This window comes from Fusarium musae, chromosome 4 (assembly GCF_019915245.1).
Source record: "Fusarium musae strain F31 chromosome 4, whole genome shotgun sequence".
NCBI classification, from domain to species: domain Eukaryota; kingdom Fungi; phylum Ascomycota; class Sordariomycetes; order Hypocreales; family Nectriaceae; genus Fusarium; species Fusarium musae.
In genome coordinates this window covers 477,341-490,809 of record NC_058390.1, presented here as the reverse complement: position 1 = coordinate 490,809, position 13,469 = coordinate 477,341, and the positions used below count along the sequence as shown (strand labels likewise).

Genomic DNA, 13,469 nt, shown 5'->3' with positions numbered 1-13,469 from the left:
CAGCACTGACCCATTTGTAGCCATTGCCGGGCATATAGTCATGCTGAACTCATGGTATGTCAAACATGGATCCTCTGTGCACTATCAGAGCTGACGTTCTGCCAGGGGGTACAACAGCTCTTTTGGCGTATTTCAGACGTATTACACAACATATCTCAATAATTCAGCAACCCAAATATCCTGGATAGGATCCGTCCAAATATCTGCACTGTTCTTTATGGGAGCCCTGTCTGGCCGTCTGACGGATGCCGGCTACTTCCGTACCACATTCGCTGCCGGCACACTACTCACCTGTCTCGGTATATTCATGACTTCTCTCAGTACGACATTCTGGCAACTCCTCCTCTCACAGGGTCTCTGTACAGGGCTAGGTAACGGTCTGATGTTTACCCCTAGCCTTGCTGTTGTTTCTACATACTTCAAGCGGAGAAGGGCCCTGGCCTTTGGTATCACTGCTACCGGAAGTGCCACGGGAGGGTTGATATTCCCGTCTACGGCTCGTCAGCTCCTTGGGAGTGTTGGCTTTGCTTGGACGGTTAGAGTCATGGGGTTGGTGCAGCTTATCACACTGGTCATGGCGAATCTACTCCTAAGACCTAGAATACCGCCGAGACAATCGGGTCCATGGATTGATCTAGCGTCGTTCAAGGAAAAGGGTTACTTGTTCTTTGCAATCGGAATCTTCCTTGTAAGTCTGTGCTATTGGTAAATCGTATGGGCATACTAACGGGAATAGATATTTTGGGGAACATTTTTCCCGTTCTACTACCTCGCCTCTTTTGCTGTTTCACAATTGGACAAACCCCTCACGTACTCAGCCGCATTGAATGTGCTTCTAGTCGTCAACGGTGTCGGAATCATCGGCCGTTCACTACCAAACGCCATTGCACATCACTTCGGAAGCATCGCAGTTCTCATACCTGTCGTGTTCATCTCATCTATCTGTTTATTCACGTGGCCTGCAGTATCAACAGAAGCGGGTTTGTACGCATGGGCCAGTGCTTACGGTATTGTTGCTGGAGCATCCATGAGTTTGTTCCCTCCTGCTTTGTCAGATTTGACGACGGATGTGCACAAGACAGGTGTGAGGATGGGCATGATATTTACGACGAATAGTATCGCGACTCTTACTGGGCCGCCTATTGCTGGTATGATTATCAGGCGTTCTGGGGGTCATTATCTAGGTGCGCAGATCTTTGCTGGTGCATCGCTTCTTCTAGGTGGGGTGTTCATCTTTATGGCTAAGCGTTTCAGGAGAGTTGGAGATCAGGATTGAGTTGCATGACATCCAGGACAACTTTCATAAATGAGATAACTGATAGTATTCGTCATGTCACAGTAATAAAGAGTGTGTGTAAACGAGGAAATGGGCTTTATGATCAGTCGCATTCAGTACCTTGTTGGGTCCATACGATCAATGGCAGCTCTAAATTACGCTAATCAATGCAGTGACTTGAGCAGTCACGTTTATATGGTTGAAAAGAATAGAATCCGACCGGAACAAGTTTAGGTCGCCTGGGATGATATATGTTTATTAATAACCAATCATATCAACCTCAAACTGATATTTCGAAGCATTCCTCTCCAGGACTTGCAAAAAGAAGGAGAGCAAAAGCGCATAGATTTCGAGGTCGTGAAGTTGATGATGGCCCGAAATACTTCAGACTCATGTGAGAGTATCCCGTGTTGTCTCAATGCTCCTCACGTTGTCTGACCCCTGCATCACTTTAAATCACCAAAAGCAGCACCAAAATGGTCATCGCAATCCAGAAGTGTAAGGGAGTCACGGAAGTGATGACAGTAATCTCCTATGCCAAAGCCACCAGAGCGAGAAAGGCGCAGGCAAATATGAAAGCGAGGCCAGCAGCGCCCACTTTCACTGATACATCTATCGTCTCAGTTCCCCAGGCGGCCTTCAGGTGAAATATAGATGATTCGGGTAGGTCGCCTGTTTCAGTTGCGCCAGAAGAGTTTTGCGCAGACTTGTCGACATCATGGACGTTGGGTGGAAGTGGTGCATGGTCTTGAGTTGAAGGAGTGCTGTTGGATGCGATAGCCATTATTGAGTTTGTGAGAATGTGACCAAGTATTGGAATGGATGATAAAAGAAATCAAGTTTGAAGGCATAAGAGGGATGCAGGAGCTTTTTGTACATTCTGAGAAACCCTGTTCAAGTTCTGGGACTAGCCACATCAGAAGAATATAGAGTTTTGTCTTTAAAGTGCTGTTTGCATTGTTTCTATAAAGGACAAATAGCGAGCCTTTGTCGTGAGCCTTATGTGACTCTATTGGCATAGGTAACTCTGAATAAAGTCTTCTTAAGCAATAACGTTGCTAGTTTTAAATAACCCTTCTATAAGAAAGGGGAATAGATATATCATTAGCAGTTAAGAGTATTAGTCATTTACTATACAGGACTTAGAAATCTTGGGAGAGGATAACTCCTAAGGTAATTACTAGGGCATAATTCAAGTAGCGCATTTCCAGTGCATTTGCTGAAGTCCTCTCCTCATTGTTGGCTCAATCCTCTATGCGATACAACAAGACCGTAGTACTGATTGATCACTTGCAGAGAGGGACAAGTCAGCTGAGGGTATAGGTAGAAATGATTTCTCAATCTGCCATCCAATAGGAAGCCATTCCTAGAAGTCTCGGTTTCGTGGTCTAGTTGGTTATGGCATCTCGCTCACACCGAGAAGGTCCCCGGTTCGAGCCCGGGCGGAACCATTGTTTTTTGCTCCTTTTGGCAACTTTTATAATCACATCGTATTATCTTACCATGTGCCTATTGGGTAACATGATGCAAGTTCTGGCGCCCAATTACTTAGAAAAGGTATATACATGGCTTGAATACTTGACTTTTAAAGCAATAGATAGGTAAGTAATTGCTCAAGTTCTGTCTTAGTTTTATCTCTGGTTCATGGTTTAGAATAAATAAAATATCGTGGTCCTATTGGAACTCGGGTCACTAAGTTCTGCCTGCCGCGATAGGCTCTCGGCCACAAGTCTCAAGAGAGCAACTCTGAGTACAGAGGCAGGCTGACTTATAAAGACAAGAACATTATCCTCAGGCAACTTCAAATTTGGCGCGTTGTGTGCTTGTGTTTCTACGTGCCGTATGCTTAATAAAAGAATGCCAGATACTTCTGTTATGTCTTGCAGCAAAATGAAAGTCATTAAGGACTCGCGAATTCAAGGTAGATAGGTTCAGGTGAGCTGGGGAAAAGATCAGATAAGATTAGATGCGCCAAAGAGTATCGTGAGTGGAGTTGGAGGATGTTTTGTGGGCAGATAAAAAAAAAGTGGTGTGGCTGACTGGCGATTGTGATTGGGTTAATTGAGCCTCAATTGGATTTGGAGTTTTACGCTGTTTGTTGGGGGAATAGCCCAGATCTTCATTGATCACCATAAAACAGCACTGCAGTAGTTCATTGTGTGACCAATGCCCTTAATTGATCTCGGGTACAGTAATTCCGCCTCTCACAAATACACACATACCTTACCTTGCAAGCAATACATACCTAACCGAACTCCCAGCCGCTAGATTAATGGCTTTCGTACCAAACTGCGTCATCGAGCACCCGCCCACCATACGGCTCACGAAGCCGAGACTCGCCCACATGGTATAAGTGATTGGTGACTTTTAGTTCCCTGCCTCGAGGCATGTACCTTGCATGTGACGCAGACACTTGCTCTCTACGGGATGTGTGCCCAGTGTCGGATAAAGCAATAAAGATTCCCCAACCACATCCAATCGTCTTGCACATGTGCTTCATCCCTCCCGTGCACGTGGGCCCTTGTTTATCTGCCGTGGGGGCCTTTGTCGATCCCTGTTGTTATCCCCCTCTAGCCCGTATCCAGAATGGTACGTGTATGAATGCAAGCTTCCCGTAGGTGGGCGGGCTATCTTTGATTTCTTAAAAAGCCGGGCCATCTGCACCCTGTTGATCTTGTGCCTCTCCTCAAATACATTTGCTTGACTGTTTTATTGTAAGTCTCAGGACTTGAGAATTCTCGACAGTTATCGTTTTATCGGCCAAGTGGGGAGTCGGGAACAAAAGACGAACATGGATTGCCAAACATCCCACTTGCCGACATGGCAGGATAACAAAACCGCGGGCGAAAAGGCTGGTTTCGCTGGACATGATGAGAAATCGGCTTTTTTGAACGACAATACGAAGAATCAGCAAACTATGGATATGCAGCAAATCTTTACCAATCGCTTTATGCCCGTCGCATTCGCTCTCCCGTGGGTGATGGGCATGTTGATTTCGTGGGTCCCATTTACCAAGATCTCTCTCAACAACGCCCCCGATTTCCTGTACGTCCATCACAAAGACCTCATTTAACAGTGTCTAACAATTTCAGCATTCTCGCCGCTCTTATCAGCACCCTCGAGGTCCTCAGCATCGTCGCAGTCTTTATCTTCACGTCCCTCCGCCCCTCAATGCTCGACACCGAACCTAGCGCCAGCACGACGACTCTCAAAGAGAAATTCTTCCGCGCCTGGTTCTGGTTCTTGTTCATCAGCCCTTTTATTACAGGAACAATGGTCGTTTTGATGGCGAGCGACATTTCATGCGATCCGGAAGATGATCTGGATATGTATCAACCAATCTGCCAAGTAGGCATCCGTCTCATTAAAGCGACTGCTCTGTGTCGCGCTGGAATTATGTACGTCTTCTTCAATTCAATTATTTGTCGGAGAATAAACTAACATCTCATCAGCGCGACATTTCTGTTTGCTACATCTTCATATTTAGAACAACGACCTACGAAGCGCTCGGACTCTGCATGATGAAATAAAAAATCTATGGCGTCATGATCTTTTGTACAACGATACCCCAGAAAAAGCATAAAACAAATACATACCCAACCATTTCATTAAATAAACCTTATCCCAGTTTCAAGATTCCTTCTACCGAAAACTTTCGGTGCCACTTTGGTTATTGTTTCTGATGACGTTCTGGTCTGTGTTTAGTGCTTGCTTGAGCCTTGAGTGCTTTTTTAGTGCTTGCTCGGATGTCGCTCGTGCGTTATCATTGAATGACGCCACGGCCAAGCATTCTCCCCTCCCGAGATACCCGCTTCCCGAATCAATGGAACTCTCACTATCGAGGGGCGTCGTTTGCAATGCATGCGTCGATAGTGAAGATTGCTTGCGTTGCGTTGCATTTGCGTTTTACGTGGTGATACAATCCGCATCTCCCACTTTCCGGCAGTTGTCGTAAGCATTTCGCGTCGCACTGCGATTCAATCCAATCCAATCCAATCCAATCCAATCCAATCCAATCCAAAACTCTGTTTTAAGCATAGCCCAACCAACTTTTTAATTCAGCCCTCCGCATTTCCATTGCATTACAGTGCGCTTTGGCATGCCACTCAAGGAATTGAATGCAAGCGGGTGGCTCGCGTGCACTTTTTCTCTTCAGAGCTAGACCGGTAAAAGAGAGAGTGCAGTAATTAGCTGTGCCTCTTTTCGACAGTCCCTTTAACCTCGTTCAAGATGCGAATTCCTCGTTTCGTCTCATTCGGTTGCTTCCGTAACGAAGCGGGCAGGGCGCTACGCCCGATTGACTCTTATCTTCCGTCTTCCGAGGTTAATGCCTTGGCTTGGATCCCTGCTGCACGTCTCATTTTATCATTCATTATCAGGGACCGGGGATTGGTTAGACTTTGCAATCAGCGCTGAATCAGCGCAACTCGGCGTCAATCAATTATACCGCATACAGACATATTCATCCACTATGTGCATACATGATACCCTATGCTTGATTTTATGAGAACATGATTGCGTTGTTGGTCTTGTCTTACACTTGGCCTACGTACAACTCACCGTAAATAACTGGATAATTTCTCATCATGTGCAGGACGTTTCCACAAATAATTTACTCGGCGTTATCTGCCTGATTGTGAGGACGAATGAGAAATACACGCCGCAGGCCAAGAACACCTCTGATAAGGATTATTGGTATATGGCTGAAAGGCCCCCAACGCCAAATGTCCGGTCGTTAGAATAGGCATCTCGGGCCGCTCGGTTACAGAATGTCGTTTGTCGAGTTTGAGATTTCTTGTGTAACCAGGCTCACCAAATTGGCACCTTGAAATTGAGAACTGGGATAAATTGCAGTCTCTGTAGTCTATTCTATGTGCAGGTATGCGTCCAATCATTGTTTCTATAACAAAGTGGAAAAAGCAAAAAGATAACACAACCAACAAGTGCCCCCTTAAAGTTGGGTCTTGGCAGCCAACGCCTTGGTATACAAGTGCAGTTCCTTTTATCGCCCCCAGTATTTCAACCAATTGTAAAAATTCATCTAATCAAAACAATAAGGTACCCTTCCTACTCCTTGTCAACGAACCCTGTTCGTCGGGTGTCGACAACCGTCAAAAACTCAGCAAACGCCTTCCTGTCTCTCTCCTTCTCTTCGGAACTAACATTCATGAAGTCCTTGCCATGCCCAGGACTATCGGTATAAGTATGACCGAAACCCTTGAAACCCTTGATCTGCTCCACGTACGGGAAGACAGCGGCATTAGCCTGGGCAGCCTCAGGTCCATACCATCGAATACCAGTGCCTGTGGTATGAGGTATAGGACACTCAAAGTGCTGGTGGTAGGTATTTTGGAATGGTTGGAAATAGCCTCATGATCTTCTTCGACGTGCTCGTAAAAGTCCCCCTCGTAAGTTGGGTCTATCGCCTTCCAAGAACAGCTGTCATCCATGTCCCAGCCTTGTCCGATTTTGAAGACGCGGAGGTTGGGCATGGCATGGGCCCAGTGCTCAAAGATGTGGTGCCAGCGGGTATGTGTATGGTACGTTGAACCCTCGCGCCAGGCATTCTTCTTTGCCGGCTCAGTATCCTCTTCGGAAATGGCAGCCCGATTGCGATCCGAGTGCAGAACTGTGCACTCATCGAGATAAAGCTTCTCGATGCCAAGGGATCCGATCCACTCAACCTGCCACCACTGACTGAACTCAAATTGTCCCAGAGCGAGAACTTTGAGATTAGGCAGGTCGTTGGCACCAACGAGGCGGAAGTCCATGTTGGGAAACCATCCCCATGAGGCCCAAGAAAACAGGGAAAGGACCTGGAGATTGCCTGCGATTCTGGGAGAGAGCACTGTCTCAAGGAGATCGTGGTGAACACCTTGGCAGCACTTCTCTGTATTGAGGTCAGCTACGCTGATACGCAGGTCCTTCAGAGCTCCCGAGTTCATGACAGATTGAAAAGAAAGCATCGCCTTGACACTACTGATATCAACGAGATTTGAGATCGACAGAGTCTTGAGAGGACGAGAAACCTCAGTTTTAGCCTGTTGACCAGAGACCTTGGGAGAAGACGTGGTATCCCTGCCAATATAATTATGTACCTGCCAGGACCCCTCCATACAGCGAAACAGCATCTCCAGAAGTCGGTATTGCGTATTGTGGTACATGTGAAATCCATCACGTTCCAGACGTATGTTGAGAGTGTCGAGCTTGGGGAACACGCAGATGGAAGGAATAGCTTCAAAGAACTTGTCCACGAGCTCCAAGCGTTTCTCTGTGGGAAAAGATCCTGTCCATGTATCGCAAGTGACATCTCGCACGTGACATCTCAGATGTGGCGTCATGGCAATGTTGAGGAAACGCTGTGGCTCATCTCTATAAGCGCGGACGCGAATCGCGCGGAAGATGATTGGTGTGATGAGGCGGGAGAATGTGTGACTGACGAGACGAAGGTCGATGAGGGAGTATTTGTATATGTATCCCAAGATGTGAATCTGAAGCTCCTCAGGGAGGGTAGAGAGAGAAGGGGTAGACATTATGAGGGTGATGAGAGAAGTCAAGATGTGAAATGAAATCAAAAGTGAGGCTCAAGTTGAAGTTGATGAGTGCTTCGTGGAGATGAGTGACTGAAGTTCGTATTGGGAGATAAGGCGATTGGCAGTGTCAACTAGAGTCAGATCCTCGGAAATATTAAGAAGGAAAGGAAAATTTGGGACAATTTCAGGACGAGCATGGGATTATATAGTCAAGGGAATGATTTAAACTTGCAACTGATGGAAATTTGATTTTTGCGTTAGTGAGGAAAATGAGAAGATTCGATGCCTGACTGGCTAAGATATTGCAAGGTTTTGGAAATGTCAAAGTTTATGCTTGAACAGAATATGAGGTGTTTAGAGCACAATAACTTAGACATTTCCATCAGCCTCGCGACCTGTGAGAATGGAGGTTTGAAGGTCTCGAGGCTTAGAAACATGGCTTGGGAGTGGCGTTAGGCACCAAATCAGCCAATAACCCTGACAAGACGAAATAATGAAACATAATAAGGAGTCAAACGGAAAACTATAGGCTGTATCAGAATATGGTTTCCAAACGTCTGACTTTATGTAAAGAAAAACTTCTTTTATTGTATGACATACATTTTCTTGCAACAACTCTATTCCTCCTGAGTAGCTCAATTATCTTTCGTCCAATGATACTTGGCAGCAGGATGATCAGCAGGCGGTCTAGCAACGCCCTTCTTCCCATACACATTCTCCCTATACGTGCCCCCATCAACAGCATAATCCTCCCAAAACAACCCCCTCTCCCTCAGAACCGGCAACAAATCAGAAATGACCTCCTCAAAACTGGCTGGCATAAGAGCATACGCCAGATTGAACCCATCGACGTCAGCTTCATTGACCCATCGCTCCATCTCATCTGCAATACGCTCTGCTGTTCCTGCAACTGTTGCCCCCAAGCCACCAACCTTGATGTGATTCGCGACAGTGTGCTTTGTCCATTTTGGCACACCTGGGATTGACTTGGACCATGACTCTACAGCTGAGCGAATCGCGTTTGACTCAACATATCGTAATTCCTCATCATCACCATACTGCGCAAGATCAATCCCCGTCCATCCCCCAAACAGCGCCAACGCACCATCCTCAGACCCGTAGCTCACAAGCTCCTTATACTTAGCGTCAGCCTCCTCCTGCGTCTTTCCAATGATCGGACAAAACATGGCCAAGAATTTAATCGTTTTAGGATCACGGCCGAACTGCTCTTTTGCTAGGGTTCGAATCTCAGCTATGTTCTTTGCTACAGTGACGGGGCTGTGGCCAGCGACGAAAATGGCCTCGGCGTGCTTGGCGGCAAAGTTCTTTCCGGCCTTGGAAGTTCCGGCTTGGAGGATTAGAGGTGTGCGTTGGGGGGAGGGCTGGCAGATGTGAGGGCCTGGGACGGTGTAGTATTTTCCTGAGTGGTTGATTAGACGGACTAGGGAGGGGTCTGTGTAGATGCCTTTTTCACGGTCGAGTTTGACTGCGTCGTCTCGCCAGGATGATTGCCTGAATTTGTGAGTCAGAATCCTAATGAATGTGGTGACTCACGTACCAAAGCTTGTAAGCCACATCGACGTATTCTTCGGCGATGGCGTATCTCTCATCGTGGCTTGGCTGTTCAGTATGTCCGAGATTCCGAGCAGCAGAGTCAAGATATCCAGTTACGATGTTCCAACCAAGTCTTCCGCCAGTGAGATGGTCCACAGTGCTGAGTCTGCGGGCAAGGTGATAAGGCTGCTCATAAGTGGTCGCCACAGTTACACCAAAACCAATATTCTTAGTAGCTGCAGCCATAGCTGGCACGGTAGCAAGGGGCTCGTTGACAGGCCACTGCGCGCCTGAAATGATGGCAGGGTCTGGATTGCGAGGTCCTTTGTAGACATCATATGATCCCTGAGAGTGTAAGTGATTTGATATGTGATGCAGTGGGAGTAACTCACGAGAACATCAGCGATAAAAATACCGTGAAACTTTCCCTTCTCAAGAAGTTGAGCCAGTTTCACCCAGTGATTGATATTGTTAAAATCCCACGATTTATCATCCGGATGTCTCCAAAGACCAGGCGATTGATGACCACTACATGATTCAACAAAGGCGTTGATGATGAGCTGCTTTTTAGCTTCTTGTGATTGAGACATTTTGACTGCAAATTTGAGTGAGTGAGGGGTTAAAGAATGAGTGAATGAGACTTTAGGTGAGTCTGATACTCATATAAAGTGAAATGCGACATATAAAAATGTTGCGCAATCGACTGACTAGAATCGCGTGCTTGCGGAGATGGTGGGGCTGTACCTTGAGATCTACTTACTTCAATTGCCGATATCAGATGGTGTGACGAGACGAGACTAAACACTATTTTCGGATAAATGGATGTGATATGAATTGCCACTCATATTTCATTCTGTGGCTTTGTCGTGTAATATGACAGTTGAACTGATTCAGCTTACGCCTGACTTCCACTTTGGGTAACTCTCATGTTGTACAGCAGAACGCCTCTCTTATTTTCTTTTTCCTCTGATGAGCAGGGACCGAGGGCCCGGGATATGGTCGGTAAGGAATTGCCGAGATAAGCGTAGATCACGTCAGTTTGTAGCTGCAGGGTTTGGATATCACATCTCATCATTTTAGGGCGAAACACGCCACAGCGTTGAGAGAGTGAACTAGCCGGGATGGAAATGTGATGGGAAAATCGAACCGGGGGGACAAAAAGATAAGCACATGTTTATGTCCAGGTACTATGCTCTAATGCTGTGTAACATAGAATAAGCAAGGCTGAGTTTGACTTAGTAAGAGAATAAGTAGACTATCACTTACCTACCATACCCAGGTCATTTACAGGTTTTAGGATCGAACAGGATCGAGGACCTTTGCCGAAAGTAATAAAATAACTGATTAAATGATATTCTAAATTTATATTAAATATAGCCGAATATTATAGGCTTCTGATAGAGGTCATAGATTTGTTTCCTCTACCTATCTAGACGCCGAGTCCTCAGTCTCCCAGCTCATCGAAAATAAGCCTGATCTTGAATCACTCGTCGCGGAATCGAATTCTTGTCCCATAAACCCGCCAGTGAATGCTGTCGCTGAAAACTCGGCGATACACTCTGAGAAAACATCAGTTTCTAGGACCGCATTAGCAGATATGACCCAAGGCCGAATCGAAGAAAAAGGGGACGCATAGCCTGAAAAATGATTTATTTGGGCCGCTTACCGTCGTATATGTCCCAGGTAAGCTGGCCAAGAGATACATCGGTATCTTGAGGCGTATCGGCCATAGAACCAGCAAGAGGTTCACCAGCCTCTTGTTCCTGTAGCCCCAGTCTGAGACTCAGATAATCAATCGCCCGCCTGGATTCCCTAGATACTGTGGTAGAGTGCAGCCAGAGGGGATACGCTTTACGTAGAAGACCGTGAACCTTTGTCCCTGTACTGTTGTCCAGCGAAACATCCGGTCGTGACTTGGCCAGCTGTATATAGTAACATAGAATGCTCACGCCCAGCAAAAAGACTGCACGTGGCCGTGAGGACAGGAGCATCCACCTAGCCCACCTTGCAGGATAGAGCAGTCCATCTCCTTGTGTTTCCACAAGCACTATCTGCTGGAACTCCAGAATCTTGATCGCTGCTTGAACACAAGCGCTGCGTGAGTGTTGATAGCATGCCTGGGTATACGGTAGCCCGAGATACTTCCGATGAAGCCAGATTGTTAGTCTCTGTATAGCGAGCTGGAGTAAAATGCGGTGCATGACGATCTCAGGCGCCACCATGAAAGATTGGCTGAGGGGCTGCCATTGAAATATTGGTGGCAGTGAAGCCTCAGCCTCTTGTAGCTTCCGGTCCAGCTCCATGATTTCTGTGTATGGATGCTCCTTGGTGTCATTGACAAGATCGTTGACTAGTCCCATCAATTTATCTATCCTACCCTTAGCCAAGCTGTAGAGCACAGGGGTGACTTCAGTTTCGGGTCGCGAAGAAGGTAGCTCCGTAGTGTTCTCGTCAAAATCCGTGTCCAACAGGTTACGCGGCTCAGCTGTGTCATATTGTTGCGACTTAAGCACACAAGGCAGCGCCATCTGGCTTGAAAGACGAAGATCTAACTGCACAATGACAGCCCACACGCGGCGCCTCATCTCACCAGAAAATGTGCCAATGCTCGGGAAGTTGTTGGGGTCTCGATGATAGCCCTGACTCAGGGCGAGCTGAACGATGATACCTTGCACGAGCCACAGCTCGGTCTCATCGTCCTGGGACATGAATGACTCACAGATGAGATAATTAATCAAGGTTTCGAGTACGTACTCCCCGCCTTTGGTGTAGTGGCCCAATATCAAACTGTGAAGAGTTTGTTCACGAAAGAGGCGCGCTCGTTCTTGAATTTCAGGACCTGTTGGGTCGCTGATCGAGTGTTGACATAATGTAGCGACGCACATTACGCTAAAGAGGAGGCCGATCCAAATGTATGACATGGCTGACGGGTCCTGCCAGAACTTATCATACTATTAAGGCGGTTAAAACTATCATCCAACCAGGAGAGTGCTGGAAGGAGAGATAAAAGAAGGAGAAGGGTAGTAACCGCACCTCTTGCAGAAAATGTCCGCTGTGAAGGATGCTTGGCACAACGCCTTGTGTATTGAAGTATCTCGCGACCATACGGTCAACGACGGGCCGCGGTGGGATGGAAGCAAGAAGATCAGTTTTCGTGGTATGGACCGGCTCATATAGCAGTCTAGGTCCCGAGCTTTGGAGAAGTGCATGATCATTGGTGGCTAGCATCCGGGCCTCCTCTTCCTCCTCGTAGTGGTCTCTGAGCTCAGAGATACTCTGGAGAACGGCGGCCCAGTGAACGCTACCGACGTAGCTAGCTCCGACACCGTGTGAATTCAGACGCATTCTGCCCGACTCTGAGGGTGAGGGTGCGGGGGAGTCAGCGTTGCCATTTCTCTGCAATATAGACGCACGATCTATAAATGGCACGAGAGTATCCTCGTCGAGTGAGTCAAGTGATGCCTGTGGGACCGTAGAGACACTCTGCGGTGACTTGGCTTTAGACGAAAGCCCTCGAATAAGACCATCAGGATCAACATCGGGCGTACTTTGTTGCTGCGCAAGGAGGGAACGGACAAGCTCCTCGAGCTGCTGGATGCGATCACCGACACTAACTTTGCTCTTCCCCTTAATTGGCCCGCCTGATTCGTAGGTGCAGGATAACCCAATTCCTCTACTCGTGCAGGTTCTACATGGCAGCTGACGGTCACACCGTACCCTGGGAGCTCATCGTCAGTCTCAAGACTTCTTTATATCACACATGAATGAATTTACTTTCGGTTCCTACAAAAGGTACATGACAACAGCGGTTTCTCCCTCCGACGATCCCGAAGTTGCGGCGCCGAGTCTTTGATAACAGTGCTGGACCGCTGATGCGGCTGGTTTGGTAACTCGGTGTAGGCGGGCGGCTCCAGAGAATCCATTTTTAAAAAAAAAAAAAAAAAAAAAAAAAAAAAAAAAAAAAAAAAAAAAAAAAAAAAAAAAAAAAAAAAAAAAAAAAAAAACTTTGGCTTATTTATTATGAATAAAGAGAGTGGTTGAGAACGAAAGCGGAAATTGGCATAGGAGGATTCGACGGAGCAAAGTGTCGGCGGGTGCTCAGCAAA

At 46.9% G+C, this 13,469-nt stretch overlaps 4 protein-coding genes and 1 non-coding gene across 5 annotated transcripts; 2 read left to right on the top strand and 3 right to left on the bottom strand.

Annotated features, from left to right (window-relative positions):
• The first annotated feature begins 2,653 nt into the window (after window positions 1-2,653).
• On the top strand, window positions 2,654-2,727 carry J7337_005099. Its single transcript has one exon. It is a non-coding gene; the product is annotated as a tRNA-Val (tRNA).
• Window positions 2,728-4,193: 1,466 nt separating this feature from the next.
• J7337_005098 (uncharacterized protein) lies at window positions 4,194-4,798 on the top strand (the record flags this gene model as incomplete). Its single annotated transcript, XM_044822781.1, has 3 exons — window positions 4,194-4,321; window positions 4,369-4,674; window positions 4,729-4,798. 3 exons carry the CDS (start codon window positions 4,194-4,196, stop codon window positions 4,796-4,798), a joined length of 504 nt encoding a protein of 167 aa, XP_044681272.1.
• Window positions 4,799-6,343: 1,545 nt separating this feature from the next.
• J7337_005097 (uncharacterized protein) lies at window positions 6,344-7,809 on the bottom strand (the record flags this gene model as incomplete). Its single annotated transcript, XM_044822780.1, has 2 exons — window positions 6,344-6,579; window positions 6,603-7,809. 2 exons carry the CDS (start codon window positions 7,807-7,809, stop codon window positions 6,344-6,346), a joined length of 1,443 nt encoding a protein of 480 aa, XP_044681271.1.
• A 635-nt stretch (window positions 7,810-8,444) lies between these two features.
• On the bottom strand, window positions 8,445-9,953 carry J7337_005096 (uncharacterized protein; the record flags this gene model as incomplete). Its single annotated transcript, XM_044822779.1, has 3 exons — window positions 8,445-9,321; window positions 9,368-9,708; window positions 9,756-9,953. 3 exons carry the CDS (start codon window positions 9,951-9,953, stop codon window positions 8,445-8,447), a joined length of 1,416 nt encoding a protein of 471 aa, XP_044681270.1.
• Window positions 9,954-10,788: 835 nt separating this feature from the next.
• J7337_005095 (uncharacterized protein) lies at window positions 10,789-12,708 on the bottom strand (the record flags this gene model as incomplete). Its single annotated transcript, XM_044822778.1, has 3 exons — window positions 10,789-10,922; window positions 11,030-12,314; window positions 12,397-12,708. The coding sequence occupies 3 exons, from the start codon at window positions 12,706-12,708 to the stop codon at window positions 10,789-10,791; spliced, it is 1,731 nt and encodes a 576-aa protein (XP_044681269.1).
• Between the last annotated feature and the right edge of the window lie 761 nt (window positions 12,709-13,469).